Source organism: Ochotona princeps, chromosome 7 (genome assembly GCF_030435755.1).
Source record: "Ochotona princeps isolate mOchPri1 chromosome 7, mOchPri1.hap1, whole genome shotgun sequence".
NCBI classification, from domain to species: domain Eukaryota; kingdom Metazoa; phylum Chordata; class Mammalia; order Lagomorpha; family Ochotonidae; genus Ochotona; species Ochotona princeps.
In genome coordinates, this window is record NC_080838.1 from 26,254,706 (window position 1) to 26,274,281 (window position 19,576).

Below are 19,576 nucleotides of genomic sequence, written 5' to 3' on the forward strand. Positions count from 1 at the left end.
ATGAAGGTAGCAGGAACCCGACTACTTGAGCCATCCCCTGCTGTCTCCTGGATGCATTATCAGCAGGAAGCTAGGATGACACACACCTGTTATGCCTTCTGTGGTATTGTTTTTTTTTTTTTTTGACAGAAAAGTCAAAATGAACTTAGGTTATTTACTGAATTTAGAAAAAAGTGTAAAGGAAGAAAAACATTTCTATATAAAATATACTGGATGGTACTATTCAAAAGAGTTTGATACAAAGTAAACTTACTGAAATCACACAGTCTGCCACTGGTTTCTTTAAAGCATTTTCTGAAGTCTCTTTAAGCTTAGCTAACAGCATTCCAGTGACTTGTTCAATTGCAAATGGCCTTTCTTCTTCTAGGTACCGCACCTAAAACCAGAAGCTGGTGTTTATTAACAGCCATATATTCATTCAGCAAATATTTAATAAACATTTATATTCTGTAATAGAAATACAACAGTAAAAAGGCAGTCATTGTTCAAAGAAATTTTATTGTACAAAGACTGTATTTTTAGCATCAGCACATTTTTAAAAACAGGAATACTCACATTTCTCAGGTTCCAGTACCTTACATACAGTATTATAAAGAAGCAAATTATCTTCAGGAGTATTCTATTATCTCATATCTCTATTACAGCAAAAGCACTTTATTTACTTAAAATACTTATTTTTATTGGAAAGGCAGATCAGATTCATAGAAAGAAGAGAGAGAAAAAGATTTTCCATCTCTGGTTCATTCCCAAAGTGGCCACAACGGCAGGAGCTGAGCCAATCTAAAAGTCTCTTCCGGGTCTCTAGCAGGTGCAGGGTCCCATGGCTTTGGCCCTCTTTTACTGGTTTCCAAGGCCACAAGCAGGGAGCTAGATGGCAAGCCAAGCAGCCAGGACATGAACTGGCACATATAGGATCCTGGAGATTTAGCCACTGAGCCATCATGCTAGGCCCCCAAAACACTTTTTATCATTTATTTCCAACTGTGAAAAAACTAATGATGGACAAAAAGATCAAATCAACTTTTGAAAATAAGAACTCTTTTTGAGAATTAAAATAAAAGTTTTGGAGAAAGGAAAACTTCAGGAAAGGAAAGATAAATATTCTTGTTTTAAGACAGGAAACGTGGGGCCAGCATGGTGGTACAGCAATCTAGGCCTCTGCCTGCAGTGCTGGCATCCCATGTGGGTACTGGTTCAAGTAAGAACAGTCCCATCCAGCTCCCTGCTTGTGGTCTGGGAAAGTATCAGAGCCTGGTCCTAGTCCTGAGGCTCCTGAAACCAGATGGGTGACCTAGAGGAATTCCTGGTTCTTAGCTTTGGATCGGTCCAGCTCTGGCCATTACGGCCATTTGGGGAGTAAACCAGCACATGGAAGATCTCGGTCTTCTTCTGTCTCTGTAACTCTGCTTTTCCAATAAAAACATTTTTTTAAATCTTTTTTGAAAAAGGAAAAGAAATTTAACATAAAGAGTCTGGGGACGACTATGAAACTATGATAACTACAGAAGATATACATAAGAAATTAGAAGACATTTTTAAAACCAAATAACTGCTTCATTTATATATAGGTTGAATAGCAGCATCCACTTAGGTATGTGAAATGAAACATGACAGAGCTTCCTGACCAAGGAATGCTGAGAGACCTGTGCTTTATTCACATAATTAAATATTTACTTTGATTAATTTGCATTCATGCACTTTGGTGCAGATCTAATATATCCACAGGAAAACAGTCAAATAGAAATAGTGATATTATATTTATTTTGCAAATGCTTCTATCCTGGGACCATAGTGCTTACCTTAACTCCTGCACTTCCATTAGGCATCTTCTGCAACTCATAGGGAAGTCTGATCCTTTCAGTTTGCACGATGGGATCATCAAATGATCGTCCGTGAAGCTTTTTGAAGCCATGAATTGTATTTCTTACATTTGTGACTATCTGTTGGCAGTAAACATTTATATTTATTAAATCCTTAATAAATGCAAAATAAACTACCTGTCCTAAAACTTGAGAACCACCAAGTATCTTCGTTATACATGTGCAATTTCAAAATTACACACATCCATTTTCTGATTGAGTTATACAATTTACACAATTAAAATGCACCCATCTTCAGTGTGGCTCCTCCATCTGCACTTCTCCTATTCTGGGAAGTAGCTTCTTCAAAAGAGAAACAGCAAAAGTTTAAAACTTCTAATAATAAAACCTATTTACAATGTATCTAGTTTCCCTCAATACTTTTATACTAATGAATTATTTTTATTTATTTTATTTCTCTATACTTGAATTTCTGTCTTTTATTAAATAAGCTTATTACCCAGTTTTTTATCCTCTCAATACCTAATTTTCGTATAATAGGCATGTTGTTTGTATTGCTGAGAACTGCTCCTACACTAGTAATTAAACACCTTCCATGTAGTATGAAGTTAAATGAAAGTGTGTTAAATGGCTTTTATTTTGGCAAAATTATTTATTCAAACTAGTGCTTGTTTTGGTAGCACATACAACTAAAATGTATCTTCTTACTAGACCATGTAGTTAACCCTATAAATAGTTATTTCAAATGGATCTTTGAAGCCAAATAGATTCTGGTCTTCAACTATGAGATGAAAGCTACAAGAATAATGTTACATATAAAACTACTCCACACTTTAGGAGAAATAATTTTATAAGCTGCTTTCTTTAGAGACTATGAAACACTTAGATGATTAGCCAGAATTTTATACAAAAAAGTGATGGGTCATATCTTAGCAAAAACTCAGTAGTTATTATAAAACTAGAAAACACATTCATAGATGGGGCAATTATAAAAGACAGTGTTAATAAAAGTCATAAGCAAACATTCCTGGATAAATCAGTCCATCATTCCTACAAAGACACAAGGGGAAATAAATGTCCCATAAAAATCATAAGCAAAAAAGTCCTGAGATAAATGACTCAATTATTCCTGCAAAGCACAAGAGAAAGAAAAAAAAATCCCATTAAAGAATGTTCTTTTATAAATATAAGACAAGTCATGTAAATATCAAATGTAAGAAAGAAGTTTTTGTTTCTGGAAAATAAGTCCAAGGAAAAATCAACCTATATTACAGATTGTTAAAAATCAATCTTCTACTTATAGACATTTCAAAACCCTTGAAATATAAATACTTAAACAGACTCCAAGTAACGTAGTTTTAACGACATGAAATTACTCTGGGAATTAGTTCCTTCATTTTCCTTACCTTCTTCTACAAATATATTACTCATCTCTGAAGTGTATGTTCTAGACGGAATACCCTCATAGAAAGTTACCATACAAGGAAAACTTGGTGTTGCATTAGAGCATACTCTATTATGTTTTTAAAACTTAAAATTCAAGCAATATTTTATATCAGAGCCAAAAGTATCTGAAAAGCTACAAAGATGTTACCTTTCTCTTCCCTCCCATTTTTTTTCCCTCCTAGACAACATAACGTGGGGACTTAGTTATAATGTGGGGACTTAGTTATCAAGACACAGTTAATCCTTCCTGTAATTCAAAACATCCACATTAACAACTTACCTGGCTTTTAGCTGCATTTCCGATGGCTCGAGTTCTTGATCCCAAAGATATACAGGCCCTAAATAAGACATAAGCAAAGTTATTCCCATGGTATTTTTATACTGCTATGCCCTACTTCTCCTTATAAAAAGAGATAAATTATTTAAGATATCATTTTAAAAACAGGCTATGTAAACCAACATTGTACATATTTTTATTTTTAAAACATTTTCATTTGATTTCAGAGAAACATAGGAGTGGGGGAAAGACAGAGAATGAAAGAGATTTCTTCCATACACGAATTCACTCCACAGTTACATGTAATAGCCAGAGCTGGGTCAAATCGAAGCCAGTAGCTAGAACTCATTTTGGGAGTCCCGTGTGCCTGGCAGAAATCCAAGAGCTTTCTGCTTCCTAGCATATGCATTAGCAGGAAGCTGGAATAGACACAGACTGTCCAGCACTTGAGACAAGCATTCTCATGCGAAGCAAGTGCTCCAAGTAGTGTCTTAACCCTTGAACAAACTAACATACTGTCCACTTAACATATCTTTTAACTTTCCTTAATAAACTGGTGATCAGAACAAACGTTAATTTTTTTAAGCATTCTAATAGCTGACAATACTATGCTGTGTCTTTGTAGAAATAATTGCCTCAGTAAGGCAGGGCTACTCTGATTCATCCCCGACTCTGCCTATTTAACAGTAGAGAAATCATGTGAAACTGACATAATCATCATTTATACTCAGGTTTACACCTGGAAGCAATGATAATACCTTCCCACGGGGTTTGTGAAGATTAAATGGGAAACAAGCACCTGCCTCACATGATAGCTAAAACATAGAAACATAATACAGGGACTGATGGTGTGGCATAGTGAATTAAGCATCCACCTGCAGTGCCTGCATCCCTTATGAGTACTGGTTCAAGTCTTGGCTGCTCTCCTTCAGATCTAGCCGTCTGCTAATGTGACTCGAGAGTAGCAGAGGATGGTTCAAGTCCTTGGCTGCCTGCACCCACTTGGGAGACTCAGAAGAAAACTCCTGACTCCTGGCTTTTGACCAGCCCAGCTCTGTTGTGGCCCTTTGGGGGAGTGAACCAGAAGACAGAGTATCTTTCTCTCTTTCTCTGTCTTTTCTCTCTCTGTAACTCTGCCTTTCAAGTAAAAATCTTTTTAAAAAATTATATAAATGTCCACTATTTTATTAAAAGTACAAATATTCATCAAAATGTATTGATGCAAGAAAAGTTTCCATGATTTCAGTTAAAACTATAGGAAACAATATAGACATTTAAAGCCATGGTGCTTACACACAACACACTTTTTAGTTCATGGAAAATTACAATCTGGAAGAATCAACGTATAGACTACAAAGCATCATGCATGACATTAACAGTAAAAAAATCACTTTTAAATGAGGAATTTGAAAAAATAAGAGGTAATTTCTGAATTAAGACTTCAAAGGAGATAAAATTTCATATTATCGGTCTTGTGGAAAGGCACATCCTTGATATATTGATATACTGATATATTGATATTGCTGAGGTTTCAATACGGCGTGTCTCCTGAAAGTTCATGCTCTAGAACATGCAATGACATTCAGATGGTGCAACTTTTGAAAAGTGAGTCCTTAAGGGAGACAGATTACAGGAAAGCATCTTCAGAAAGAACTAAGCCCTATCTATCTCTCAGAAGTATGTTAGAGCCCCTGTGACCAGATTAGCTCTCCCGCTGTGTGCAGCTGAGTGCCTCCCCACTTGTCCAGCGGCCAGGTGATCTTATCTGTTAGAACCATCTAACCACAAGAGCTGCAAGACAAATAATTCTCTAAGTTATCCATATTCTCTAATAGCTTGCCATAGCAACACAAAATAGGCTAAGGCAGGTAGATTTTATCGCACTGACATTCAAAGTCATCCCCTAGACCATGAAACTGCTATGCAAAAGAACCCTCCAACAGTGCCGCAAATCACAAGTTATTCCAAGAACCACTAAAGCCCTTCATGATCTGTCAAGGGCTGCTTTTCAACAGAGGCCCACTAAACTTGTGATTGCTAAAATTACGTCAGCTATGCTTCCATTGCAGAATCTTGGTGCATGCTATTTTTTTTTTTTTAGAAACAAGTGTTTTTTGTTTTGTTGTTGTTTTTTAAAGATCTATTTTTATTTTCACTGCAAAGTTAGATATACAGAGAGGAGGAGAGACAGAGAGGAAGATCTTCTGTCCCATGATTCACTCCCCAAGTGAGCCGCAACAGCTGGTGCTATGCCAATCCAAAGCCAGGAGCCAGGAGCTCCTCTGGGTCTCCCAAGCGGGTGCAGGGTCCCAAGGCTTTGGGCCGTCCTCGACTGCTTTCCCAGGCCACAAGCAGGGGGCTGGATGGGAAGTGGAGCCGCTGGGACCAGAACTGGCGCCCATATGGGATCCCGGGGCGCATTCAAGGCAAAGACTTTAGCTGCTGGCCACGCCGCCGGGCCCAGTGCATGCTATTTTATCTTTCTGAATACTTCTAAATATTCTATATGGCTTGCACTCTTATTCTTTCACGGTTTCTGCTCAATTGGCATCTTAATGATTCTATGCAAACACGCATATAGGATTTGCCCAATCTCATTGTTCTTCACAGTACAGAGCACCACCTGACATTATTTACCAACTGTATTGCCTTTCCAAATGGTGAACTCCATTCAAGGTAATACATACCCACTGCCTTAACTTGCACTATCCAATATGGCAGCCACCAGGCATAGCTAACAAGCAAAATTTAAATTAACTGAAAAATTGAGTCCCTCTGGACAAGTTACATTTTGAGCTTATAAAGAACAAAATCTACATAGAATACAACAGATACACATCATTGTCTGGTACATACTGAAGGTACTTAGCAAATAGAATGACGACTCCCAAGGATAATGCCTATTTGGAGACTAGGAATAATACACCCTGGCTAGTTTCACATGGCAATCTGTTAAAACAATCAGGCCATATCACATAGGATCTCATAGTCCGGGTTATAAATTTAATACTTATTCAGTAGATAATGAGACTTCATTAAATATTTCTAAGTAATGCAGAAGATATTATATGTTAATATGTAATACAAACTGGAAAGGATTGGTCACTGTTATGTGGGGAATTAATTTTCATGGAAAGTAAACCAGCTAAAAAATTCATTCAGTAGATTTATCAAGTGTTTTTTGACTATGTACAAAATTCTGATGAGTTGTTAAAGAAAATAACAAAGGATTTACAATGTTGAAGACTCACACATAGGAAAGTAAACTAGGTTCTAGAATAGAGGATGCTACAGAGTATGTAACAAAGGAAGAAGGTCAGGAAAGGTTCACCAAGGGAAACTGATGAGATCTGACAGAAGAGTAAATGAAGATGGGACAGAAACGATAGTTTGTTGAAGATCATTTTAACTACTGTTAGACCCGATGAGAGCATACATCAGAGATTTGTATCAGGAGAGTGGCAGCTGACACAGAAGGCAGAAGTAAGATATATCTAGGAGGTAAAAGTCAACAGACTTGGTAATAGATTTTCATTGTTCAACACGGTAGTCACATTATAGCTTTTTAGCATATTCAATATAACTAGCTTGAAATGAGACTGTTTACTAGAAATACAAATATACCCTGAATTTTGAAGATTCAATATTTAAAAAGCAAAATGTCTCGTTAAAAACTGTGAAAATAAGACTTTGGCTATATTAGGCCTGGCACAGTAGCCTAGTGGCTAAGGTCCTCGTCTTGCGCATAAAGAATCCCATATGGGTGCCAGTTTATATCCCAGAAGAGGACAGCCCAAAGCCTTGGGACCCTGCATCGCATGGGAGTTCTGGAAAAGGCTCCTGGCTCCTGGCTTTGGATCGGCTCAGCTCCGGCCATTGTGGCCACTTGGGGGGGGGGGGGTGAATCAACAGACAGAAGATCTTCCATGTCTTTCATCCTCTGTATATCTGACTTTCCCATAAAAAAAAAAAATCTTAAAAATAAGATTTTGGATATATTAAGTATATTTCAAATAATCTCATCTGTTTCTTTTTCTATCTTTTTAAAGGTTTATTTTATTTGAAAGACAGTATTAGAGAAAGGGTATGAAACAGAGATATCTTTTATCTGCTGGCTCATTCCCCAAATGCCCACAACAGACAGATCTGGGCCAGGCCAAAGCCAGATTCTTCCAGGTATCCCTTGTGGTGAGAGGGGCCCAAGCACTTGGACCATCTTCTGCTGCCTTCCAAGGTGTATTGCCAGGGAGCTGGACTGGGAGTGGAGTAGCTGTGACTCAAACTGGCACATGTATGGGATAATGGAGCAGTGGGTGCCAGCTTGCCCTCTTACCTGTCTAAGGTAACTACCAAAGCATTTAAAATTAAGTATGTGTCTCACTTATTTTCATTGGACAGTGCTATACTAGCCAGTAGCAAGAAGCAAGGGACAAGAACAAGGCTTAATTTTCCAGTTTGCATAGAGGGTAAATGACAGTGTCATTCAATGACACAAGAAACACTGCAGGAGGGCAGGTTTGAGGAGGAGCAATCACAAATTCTATTTTATACATGTTGAGCTTCTCAATGGATCCCTGACAGATTCAAGCATATATTTACAAATGAGATGTTCAAGTGATGGGAAGGTGATGCAGGAGGAAACGAAAGGTACTCTTACACAATTGAAATCAGGTGAAAAACAGGAAAATAAGGATTACAGAAATCAGTGGCTGAAAGGACATCTTCAAATCTCTTGCCAACAACTCCTTGATTCAACATTATTTCTACCAGAATAAAAAATCTGCATACCCAACAAAATAATGTGTGGATGCCTGACATTCTTCCTAAGGCTCTTCTATCAAAAAGGAATATAAATTTCCTCATTTGGCTATCTTAATATCAAGTTGTTCCCGACTCAATTATTTGCACACACTTCCAAATACCTCTAATTTTTCATTATCATCACTCAAGGGTACAGAAATTTTTTTCCTTAGGCTGATTCCCAAAAGTTTAATTTCTGTTACAACAATATATTCAGCTATAATTTATTCGAGCTAGGTTTTTGAAATACACATATGTTTCACACATATATTATGTCGCATAAACCTCCAACTAGTTACTGTTATTAGATACTTTGACATTTTACTGTAGACAACTTTTCAAATTTAAGAAATCAAATTTTAGAAATAATGTAACCAACCTGGAAATGCCCAAAGACATAAACCCACCTCAAAAGTTAAAGTTCTTCAAATTTTTTTTCTCCAGTTTTCTTTCAAAAAGATTTTATAGAATGTTACAATTACTAAAGTAAAAAAACATCTGCCAATCATTTTCAGAAAAAATATTCTCTCAAAACATCTACTTGATCTAGTCACACTAAGGGAATAAATACATTGTAACACGAATTAGGTTGATCTAAAAGTTCTTACAGAGGGCTTTGCTCAGTAGCCTAGTGGCTGAAGTCCTCGCCTTGAACCTGCTGGGATCCCATATGGGCGCCAGTTTAATCTCAGCAGCCCTGCTTCCCATCCAGCTCCCTGCTTGTGGTCTGGAAAAGCAGTCAAAGATGGCCCAAAGCCTTGGGACCCTGCACCTGTGTGGGAGACCTGGAAGGGGCTCCTGGCTCTGGATCAGCTCAGTTCTGACCATTGCGGCCACTTGGGGAGTGACTCAATGGACCAAAGATCTTCCTCTCTGTCTCTCCCCCTCTCTATATACCTGACTTTCCAATAGAAAAAAATAAGTCTTTAAAGAAAGAAGTTCTTACAGAAAGGAATATAGTTTGTACAACTATACACACACACACATAGTATAATTCATTTATACTATACTTCGAAATACAGTACTTCACTATTTAGAAATTCCGTTTCATACCTTAAAAATGGGAGGACTTAAAATGCGGTTTAAATCTCTAATATCCAATGTAATGTTGCTACTATTGTAATAGTGCCAGATTCTTAGAAAATTGTATAAAACTCTAAGCACACAAGACTTCTAAATGCTCCATGTTCCTTTTAGTAAAGAGGAATGTGAAACCAAATGACAGAACATTACTTTAAGAAAAACTTTCTTTCCGTTTTCCCTTAAAACTTAAGATTTATTGGGGCTGGCAGAGTGACACAGCAAGTTAAGCTGCTAGTTAATGGCTGCATCCCATAATGGTGCTTGTTCAAATCTTGGTTGGTCCACTTGCAATCTGTCTCCATTATATGCTTGGGAAAGCAGCAGAAGATATTCCAAGTTCTTGGGCCTCTCCCACCCACATAGGAGACCTGGATGAAGCTCCTGGCTTGTAGCCATTTGGGAGAAAGTGGGTGGAAAATCTTCATCTCTGCTACTCACTCCTTAAATCTGCCTTTCAAATAAATAAATCTTTTTTTTTTTAAGTAGTATTTTCTGTCTCTCTTACAAAGGCCTAGCACGATTAGACAGGAAAAAGCACATACTACTAGATGAAGAACTGTCCTAATTAAGAAATTAGCCCCAGCTGTGGGCAATGGCCTAGGTATCTAGCCAAGTGTTACACTACCGAGAGAAAAACGGCTAACACTAATAGTTGGTGGGTATTCTGGGCCTGGTTAATGCCAAATCTGTGTTAACCATACCAGTGTGCCAGCACAGTGACCTATTCTATTCTATTCTTTTTTTTTTTTAAGATACGTTGGGGGCAGACGCCAGGGCCTAGGGATCCATGTATGAGTGTGTGGGGGGGCCTGAGTGGGCAGGCAGGGCCCCAGGCTGGCATGGCACAGTGCCAGAGGACTACACATGGAGGGCTGGGATTGTTCAAGGAAGCGCATCTGGAGATGTGCAGAAGGGAGGACTGCTGAGGGAGAATGTGTCAGTTAAGGAGTGAGATTTTGAAGGGCTTCTACCAACCCAGCTTCAGCACTTGCCAGTAAATGAGGGGGCTGAGACCAGGTGGTTTAGGGGAGGAAAACCAGAGTAACTTTTGGGGCCAAAAAAATATACCCACCCATGTGGGAGACCTGAACTAAGACTGTTGGAATCAACCACCACCTACAGGCACACACAAAAGCCATAGCTTGGGGGGTCTGCCTGGCAGGGCTCCACTATAGTACCTTCCAGTGAATGTTGGGGCATGGGTTAGACCATGTCAGGCTGGGCCATGACACTAACCAGTTCATGAAAGAACTGGGTTTGGGAGCAGAGTTTGTGGGCAATTGTGGGCTCACCCTTGCGGAACTGCCATACCAGTTGGTTTGCTTGATGGCTGGAGTGGGGACAGACTAAATTAGGCATGCCCATGGAACTGAACAATACTCATGGGCACTTGGCTTGGTAACAGGCTGGGCTGGTCCAGGTTGCAGTACCCACAGGCATACCCAAGAATTAAGTGCAGGGTGGGCCAGGACACAACATCCACCAGCATAAACAAAGTCCAACACTAGGCGGCAGACTGATGGGTAGGGCTTAGCACCTGCTGGCAAATATGAACTCTAGGAGTTGGTCTGGGGGCGGATCTTGGGGAGCGCCTCTGTGGGCCATAGCTCCCATGTTGAGCACATGAGTAAGGGCTAGCTAGGTGTTCGTCAGGCTGGGAAAGAGTGCTTCACTTGTCATGAGGTGTGTAGGGTGGCTTGGTAGGGGGCAGACCAGGCAGGACCAGGCCAACCATAGCACACTGGCATGTGAGGGAGCCAGGATGGGATGTGGGCCACACTGAGCTAGGCTAGGCTATCATACCTCTTGTCTTCTGTGAAAGCCAGGGATGGGGGCAGGCTGGGCAGGGATAGGCTGCAGCACTTACCAGTAACAGCTGGGACTAGGGGCAGGCCAGGCCAAGTCAGGCAACAGTATCTGACGGCAAAGGCCAAGTTGGGTGAAGGGTTATGCCGGGTTGGGTTGAAGATACCACTGGCATGTACAAGATCTGTGACTGGGAGTAAGCTTGGTTGGGGAACTAAGGGGACGCCCATGCCATGTTGTGGTTCCCACTAGTGAGCATGACAGCTGGACTGTGGACAGCAAACTGGGATGGACAAGGTTGTGGCATCCCTCAGCATGGGTGTGGACTGGCTCTGGGGTGTGCCAGACTGGGCTAAGCTCCGGTACCTGCTGGTGCTCACAAGAGCTAGGGTAGGTGTAGGACAGGCTGAGATAGATCTCTGCATCTGCTGAACCACATGAGAGCTGGGTCTGGGGGTGATCAGTCATGGTTAGGCTGTAGTACCCAACAGTAACAGTCAAAATGGGTGGCTGGGGGGGGGTTGATTTCCTGTCAGGACAGGAGGGTCAAGTCAGACTGGGCCAGGGACCCACTGGTGTGCACAATATGTGCTTCTGGGAGATGAACTGATAGAGGAGCTTGGGAAACTTCTCTGTGAGGATGCAGTCCTTGCAGGTGAGCACAAGAACAAAGGCTGGGAGTAGCCCAGACCAAGTCAGGTTACAGTACCAGATGGTCTATGTGTGGGTCAGGTCTGGGGGAGGGCCACATCGGGCCAGTTCATAACAGTCACTGGCAGATGTGAGAACCATGACTGCACTATAGGACAGACTGAGTTGGGCTACAATGCCAATCAGTTCACATTAGGGCTGAGACTGGAGGATGGCTGGTCTGGGGTAGGCTGTAGCACCTGGCAGCATGAGCATGAACTGGGCAGGCCAGGTTGAGCCAGGCTCTAGCACTTGCTGGTGGATGCCAAGGTGAGGCAAGCCATGCCAGTTTGGGCCGCAGCTCCCACTAACACACCTAAAACCCAGCATGGGGGGCAATCCCACAGGGGAGCCACATGGACTCCCTTGCTGGGCCACTTCTGCTGGTGAGTGTGAGAGCTGGGACTGGGGGCAGACCAGACTGGGCAGGGCTACACCACTCATTAGCTTGCACGTGAGCAGGGTTAAGGGGGAGAAGCAGGCTGGGCTATGCGACCATTCCACTAGAGCATGTATGTGCCAGAGTAAGTACAGGCTGGTGAGCCACACAGGCGTGTATCCCTCTCAACTATGTAAACATCACATAAAATAAAATTTATAATTTTAAAAACTACAAACCAAATGATAAATACTTGAAACAACAAGCAAACAAACAAAAATTAGTTCTCAGGCCCTGCACAGTAAGCCTAGTGGCTAAAGTCCTCGCCTTGCATACGCTGGCATCCCATATCAGTGCTGATTGATGTCCTCGCTGCTCCACTTTCCATCCAGCTCTCTGCTTTTGGTCTGGGAAAGAAGTTGAGATGGCCCAAAGCCTTGGGACCCTACACTTGCATTGGAGACCTAGAGCACTAGCTCCTGGCTACTGGCTTCAGATCAGCTCAGCTCTGGCCATTGCAGCAACTTGGAAAGTGAATCAGCAGATGGAAGATTTTTCTCTGTCTCTTCTTCTCACTGTAGATCTGACTTTCCAATAAAAATAAAGCTTTAGCTCTGTACATTTGCTTTCTTTCTTGTCAATCTAAACTAAGAATACAAAACCTTTCCATTTTTTGCTATTTAAACTTTTAGGATCAAAACAGAGAGGAGGAGAGACATACAAAGACCACCCAAATAACCAAAATGCCATGGGGGGGGCAGATTGAAACCATGAACTAGTAGTATCTTCAAGTTCTTCATATGGGTTCAAGGGTCCTATCACTTCGGCTGTTCTCTGGTGTCTCCTAGGCACATTAGCTGAAGTGGAGGAGCATCACTAGTGGCAGCCATGTGTGATGCCTGGCCTGCTGGTAATGGCTTAAGATGCTATTCCACAGCGCTGGTCCCTTACTACTTAAACTTTCAAAATAGCCCTAATGTTGTTCTGTCCATTTTCTCTAATCAGCTCCATAGAATCACAATTGTGTTTAGTCTCTTCGCTATCATGTAGATGGTAAACCTAATTACTGGATTAATGATATGAGAGGTCAATCAAAAGGTTTACATCAAAGGGTCAATCCCTCACATTGCATTAGACTCTGCCTCAAACTGTTAACTGCTGAATAATCAGTTCCAACTGTTTCAAGTTGTCCTTAGAGGATTTATCAGCTTTGGGCGCTACTGTGACATTTGGGGCCATATAACTTTGTTACAACAGGGCTGCAGTATGAATTACAAGATTTTCCCAGAGTATCTCTGGAGTCTAACTACTAGATGCCCTCTTCTACACCACCAATTATGACAACCAAAAACACCTCAATATTGCCAGATGTTCCTTAGTGGGCAAAATCACCTCCAACTGAGAACTATTGCCCTAGACTATTATTTCCAAAAAGTGTCCTGTGAAACATAACACCTCTGAAGCTTGAATAAATAAAACATTTGTGGAAAACAGAAGTAAAAATTTATCTGCGTGTAAAGATGTCTTAAAATCCATGCACATGAGAGGTTTTCAAAAAGTCTAGGAAGATGCATACTGAAAATGCATTACATGAAAATTATGTGTTAAAGTTTTTTCACTAGAATGAACTCATTTTTAAATTTTATTTTCTACAAACACTTTTAATTCTCCTTAAACAAGCACTCCAACTTTAAAAAAGGTAAATCTGGAGAATATATTGTACAAATTGTCATTGGTCCCTTAATTTTAGGCCACACTTAAGGTTTTTTTTTTTTTTTTTTCATTAAGCTGTCCTTGCTTTACACATGAAATCCTCTTATATATACATAATCAAATATGTTAAAGAATAAAACAATTGTGAAAAACTATAGATGCTGATTCTGAAAGCAACTACATCAAACATCTCTTTCCTCTCTTCAAAGGATCCTGTAGTAATGTATTTCCATCTTAGAAGTAGCTCTTGTCATTTGACCTTGATGTCAGCAACTAGAACATGTAATGCATTTTTAAAATAGTTTGTTTATACATGTTATTAAATACTCTGCTTTGTTAGAATTAAATTTCTTCACCAGTAATTGTTCTTGAATTTAGGCACTCCATAAATGGATATGAATCCTGGGACCAGGAAAGACTATGTTTCCTTCTAAAGACTTAAGCCCACAAAGTGCATACACAAAACAAGAGAACAGAACTACTGTGAAGTATTTTGTTTCACTTGCAACAAAAGCTATACCCTGAGGTAAAAGACAGGGCAGAGCCATGGAGACAGCAATTACTGATGCCAGCTAAGTGAAAATTCAATCTATCCTCCTCCCCAACTTTCTAGTTTGGATGAGGCTCATCAGATATTAACACTGAGTTTCTGACACACAAATCAGAAATAGCACATGAAATCTCAGCCAAACAGAATCAGTCAATACACCGAAGTGCCTAAGAATAGTAGCAAAGAGACTCCTAGAAGCCTCTAGTAGTCTGCTTTTTAAAGAACTCTGTGAGAAAAGTCTGGCCAGGCTATTCAAGGAGTCCTGGATGCACTTCTAAAGAGATTTGTGAGTCCAGAAATGCAAGAAACTTTCTTACAGATGTAATTTTTAATCTTTTAGGGTAAGACTCTTCAGAACTAGATGAATAACCACCATACCTCTTACTTTTTTTTTCTTTCTAGAGATTAAATCACTGAAGGCAAAGACTGTCCTTATTCAAGCCTACGCAGCTGAAAGAGGTAAGTGGAACCTGCCCATCTTTCTTGGCTGAAGCCCATATCCGGTCAGAGGTAAATTCACCAACAGTTCACAATTACTATTTTCACTACTCATTGGACATAAAGCTAGAAGAGGTAATAAGGAGAAACAAAGTATTCAAACAGTATTCTGAGGATTATCTAATGTATGCCAATATTTGAGGATTTAAAAACCCACAATTTCAGTAGCAGAAATATAACACACTCATCCAGAAAAAGTAGTGGTCTAGTACTTTCTTGGAAATAAATTAAGCCACAGACTGCTTCAAGTTTAGTACTTGTCAATCCCTCCTGTCATGTTTTTAAATGATTTACAAAACCGCACAGGTCTGAGTGTTTAAACATGACTTCATGGCGATCTCGGTTAGGATTATCCTTGTATTTAAGGTATTATACTATTTTGGGTCACTGAGAAGGGTCAAGTCAACATGTTTAATTATCTTTCCATAAAAACAAATATATGAACAGTTGGTTTCCCCACAAAACTGCCGGTAACAGAAGCCTACAGTAAGAAGCTAGATTTTCACATCCCAGCAATCAATTACTCATCCCTGGCCAACCAACTTTGTAGGTCAGAGGAACAACAGAACATGTGGAAACACGTTTCCATGCCATAATGCCACTCCTTTAAGTCCTTCAGGTTAAGTATTCACAATGGAATCACTCCATAATCATGTTTATACACGATGGTAGCTTCCGAATCCCCACTCATTCTTTAGAAATTTGCTTTCAGCAGAACTCCACTCTAATGCTTTCCATCAAACTGACAGGCATTCCCAGCACATAAAGCCAAAAGCTCTCATTTCCCAGTCTAGCTACTAATGCAACACTGAAACAGAGGCGTCCAAACCTCCAATTCTAAGGACACCAGGTTTTGCACAACTTGGCACGTCCTCCGCCCCATCCCCACCCCCCTCCACATGGCTTTCGGGGCCAGACGAACTTGCATTTCATCTTCTGATGCGAATAATCAAATCTTTCACTTCCTACTTTCCTGGGAGAAAGCCGTCTGTGGAGAGACAGGGGAGGGTGAGGGGGATGCTGGGCTCTTAGCTGGGCTGGGGGTTGGGGATGCCTGCGGGATAATCTCAAGCAAAACCCTTTTCCAGAGACCATCCCACACCAACCAAGCCTTTCCCGAGACCTAAAGCCGAAGCTCTGGGGGCCAGCAGCGTGGGGGGAAGGCCAGGGGAGTGTGGTTCACAAAGGAGAGAGGTGCAAATAAGTCCTTGTCCTTGAACGCAAAGCCGCTTTGCTGGAGAACAAGTCCGACCGCCACCTGGGGCCGCCAACAGCGGTCTCCAGAGATTGCAGCTGATGGGCTGCACCTGTCATCTCCGGGGTCGGCGAGGGAGGGGGCCGGGTGAGATCTAGGCAGGAGAAACCTAAGGGCGAGACAAAGTATTTCTCGGGGTCAGCGTTATGACCACAAGCGACACTTACGGGGTACACCTGTCGCTGTACTCATTGGCGATGGTCTCAATGCCGCCGCTCCTCGCTACGGCGATGTAGCAGTTGAGAAACCCGAGGTCAATGCCAACCACAGACATCCCGCCTCCTAAAGGTCGGGGTGCTGGCACTGAAATCGCCGACGAGGGAACTGCGTCCGCTTCTGAGCTGTTGCTGCCGGGATTGCCACTCCTAGGAGAAGCAAAGGAGAAATGACACCCAAGTCGCTACGCAGAAAAACCTAGGGCGGACCGTCGGGAGACGCGCAGGGGGTAGAGGCCGCCCGCGCCGCAAGCTCCGCCGCGTCTGGACGCCCAGGTCTCTCTCCACTGCGGTTCGGCCGCCTCCAACCGGCAGTTACTGGGATCTGCGCCTGCGCGCTCCGCAGCCGGGGAGACGCGCGAGCCTCCGCTCAGCGTCCGAAGCTGCTCCGAGCCTTCACTTCGGCTGCTTCCGTCAGCACTCGGGCAACGGCCGCCCGAGCAGCCGCGGGTTCAAGAAAGATCTGGAAAATGGAGGCAGCTGAGCCATCTGGGGGCGGGAGGGAGCGGGAGGAGAGCGGGGAGGGATAGAGGAGGAGAGGTGGGTTTGGCTCGCTCGTCAGCGCGCGGCGGCTGGACGCCCTGCCGTGGGCTGGGTGAGAGGCACCCGCCGTTCGTATACACTGTTTCTGAGCGCCCTTGTAGGTGGTTTGGGCAACTGGAGAGGCGAGCCTGTCACGGGCCCAGGAGGCTGCTGAGGCCGGGCCGCAGTGGAGCTGCCCGGACACCCACCCGCAGGCCTCGCTGCCCCGAGGGGCCCATGTGCCGGCCGCGGCGCGCTCCGCTGTGTGGCGCGAGGCCTCGCCGCCCGCGACCGGGGCTCTGTGAGGTGGCGCCCATTGTGCGGTGTCCAGGACGCGCCGCGCCCCGCAGGGCGAGAGCGCCGAGGGAAGAGTGAGTCCTCAGCGCCTCCCAAGCTGCATCTGGTGTGAAAGCACAACGAACGCATTTTTGGTAGCATTTCAGCCATGCTTCTGGCAAGAAATACAACTTCCCCTTCGGGCATCCCCCCTCCACACCATTCTAGAAGATGTAGCCTTCCCCTCTGAAAATAAATTTTACAGGGAGGTGGCCTCATATCCCTTTGTCACTAGATGCCAAACAAACCTGTGCCTAGAGGCCACGGCCCCAGGTCCTCAAAAAAGGAGCCTGGTGTGGTCCAGTCTTTTTTTTTTTTTTTGGATATCTGGTGCCTAGCTGTAGTTAACGTTTACACTTACCAAGTTTGGCTGCCCTGTTCCTCCTTGTCCACTCCGTTGTGCGTTCCTTGTTCCTCCTCGTGGTCGTTATCCGCTTCTGGTTGCCCTCTCTGTCCCTCGTCGTTCACCTGTTCACGTAGTCCCTGTTGCTTCTGCTCCACTTTTCCGTGTGTTCCTCCTTCGATGTCGTCTGCTGCTTCCTGCCTTCCCCGATCTTGCTCGTGTGGTTCTTTGTGTGTTGTCTGTTCCATATTTTCCATATTGGTTTTCATCATAAAACTAGGTGTGGGGTCTTTACCAGATTCTTTAGTGCTCTCACGGTCCCTAGTTGACAGCTTCTTGAAAGAATTGAGGCCTTTGACTATCAAAAGCCCTGCTACACCAGCAGCAGCCAGGGCGGCAATGGCTCCTGCAGTTGTTGCAACGATGAACGTGACATCCATTTTGAAGGGCAATACTCAGGAAGCTGGATGGTACAGTGTTGCTTGGGCTGTGGCCTCTTTAAAGAATCACGCCTCCCTTCATGTCGCCAGCATACTGAAGGCTGGCTTCAAAGGGTGGACGGGGCCCTCTGGGAAACAGGTGGATCGGCCTCTCAGTAGGCATTGTGTGAACAGGACAGGGATTGGGCGCGGCAACCACAACAGAACCTTGGGCCCCTAGGCTCCCCTCCCCCTGGGGCGGGGCCGATTTGAACCCTTAGCAGTGACCTGATCTCTTTAGCCATTAGCTTTCTAGGTACACTACCACCTAGATTGATTTCCAAATATCCTGAAACTCAACTAGGACTACTGAACGTATTCCATTTATTTACACGGTCTGTAAAGGCAGAATGAGTAAAGACTGATTTTTCTGTGAAAAAGAAAGTTAAAAAAAATAACAGTTGAAGTCAGAGCAAAGGGTTATTAATCTCACATTCCTTACAGTCTGTGGAAGGATGTGAGAGTACCTAGTAGTTAAAAACATGACAGGCCATGCGGTCATACAGATCCCTATTTTAGCCTCAGGTACACCTAATGCACTGCCACTAAGACTTTATAACAAACAGCTTTGTATTCCTGAGATAAACTAGATAAGCCATGACAGTTCTGATTGTGTTTAAATATCCGATGTTTCACTTGTGATCATATTCTTAAGTGATGCTGGCCTTTGATTTTTCCTTTCTTTATGCTTTTTGTTAGTATCTAGCCTCACAGAAAATAAGAGTTTTGTTTTTTCTGTGATAGTTTGGTAAGACAAGTGTGTAAAACATCTTTGCGTAGCATTTATGAGTAACTTTATGGTTACTGATTGAATTTCCTTAGTGATTATAGTGATTTTATTTTTTAAGATTTATTATTTGAAAGGGAGAGAGCACTTTCATCTGCTGGTTCAGTCCAAATGTCCACAACTGTTGGTGCTGGGTACTCAAGTGAGGTCTCCTACAGAGACAGCAGAACCCAGCTAGCTTGAGGTTGCCTCCTAGGGTCCATACAAGCGAGAAGCTTATAATTTATCCCTACTAGAAGAGGTGGGGCCTTTAATCCTCTTAGAAACCATGAATGCTTTTTCTGTGCTAATAGATTAAGACAGTTTTAAACAGGCACACAGGTTCTGATAGGTTGCTTTTAAATGGTCCGATTCACAGTGTTCAATCCATCTAGATTCAGGAATGCTAGAAAATAAATTACAGTGCTTGGAGCTTAGATTTCCAGTCTCCGCAAACTTTCTTTGTAAATTACCCAGTAGCAGATACTTTACTATCTTTATAAGATTTTATTTGTATTTATTTTATTGGAAAGATTTACAGAAAGGAGACAGAAAGATCTGTCTGCTGGTTCACTCCTCAAGTGTCCACAATGGCCAG

The 19,576-nt window shown here is 42.4% G+C and overlaps 1 protein-coding gene across 2 annotated transcripts in view; it reads right to left on the reverse strand.

Moving 5' to 3' along the window:
- Nucleotides 1-18,094, reverse strand: part of HSPA4L (heat shock protein family A (Hsp70) member 4 like) — a 63,717-nt gene extending 45,623 nt beyond the window's left edge. The window contains exons 1-5 of one of the 2 annotated variants that reach the window (XM_004588164.3): nucleotides 17,752-18,094; nucleotides 16,485-16,682; nucleotides 3,547-3,604; nucleotides 1,800-1,940; nucleotides 254-376 (exon numbers count right to left, since the gene is read on the reverse strand). In XM_004588164.3, coding sequence (XP_004588221.2) covers nucleotides 254-376; nucleotides 1,800-1,940; nucleotides 3,547-3,604; nucleotides 16,485-16,682; nucleotides 17,752-18,005 — 774 coding nt within the window. In that variant the 5' untranslated portion in view covers nucleotides 18,006-18,094. Of the gene's footprint in view, nucleotides 1-253; nucleotides 377-1,799; nucleotides 1,941-3,546; nucleotides 3,605-16,484; nucleotides 16,683-17,263; nucleotides 17,366-17,751 lie in introns of those variants that run through there. The other variant, XM_058666859.1, reaches the window with a different exon arrangement.
- Between the last annotated feature and the right edge of the window lie 1,482 nt (nucleotides 18,095-19,576).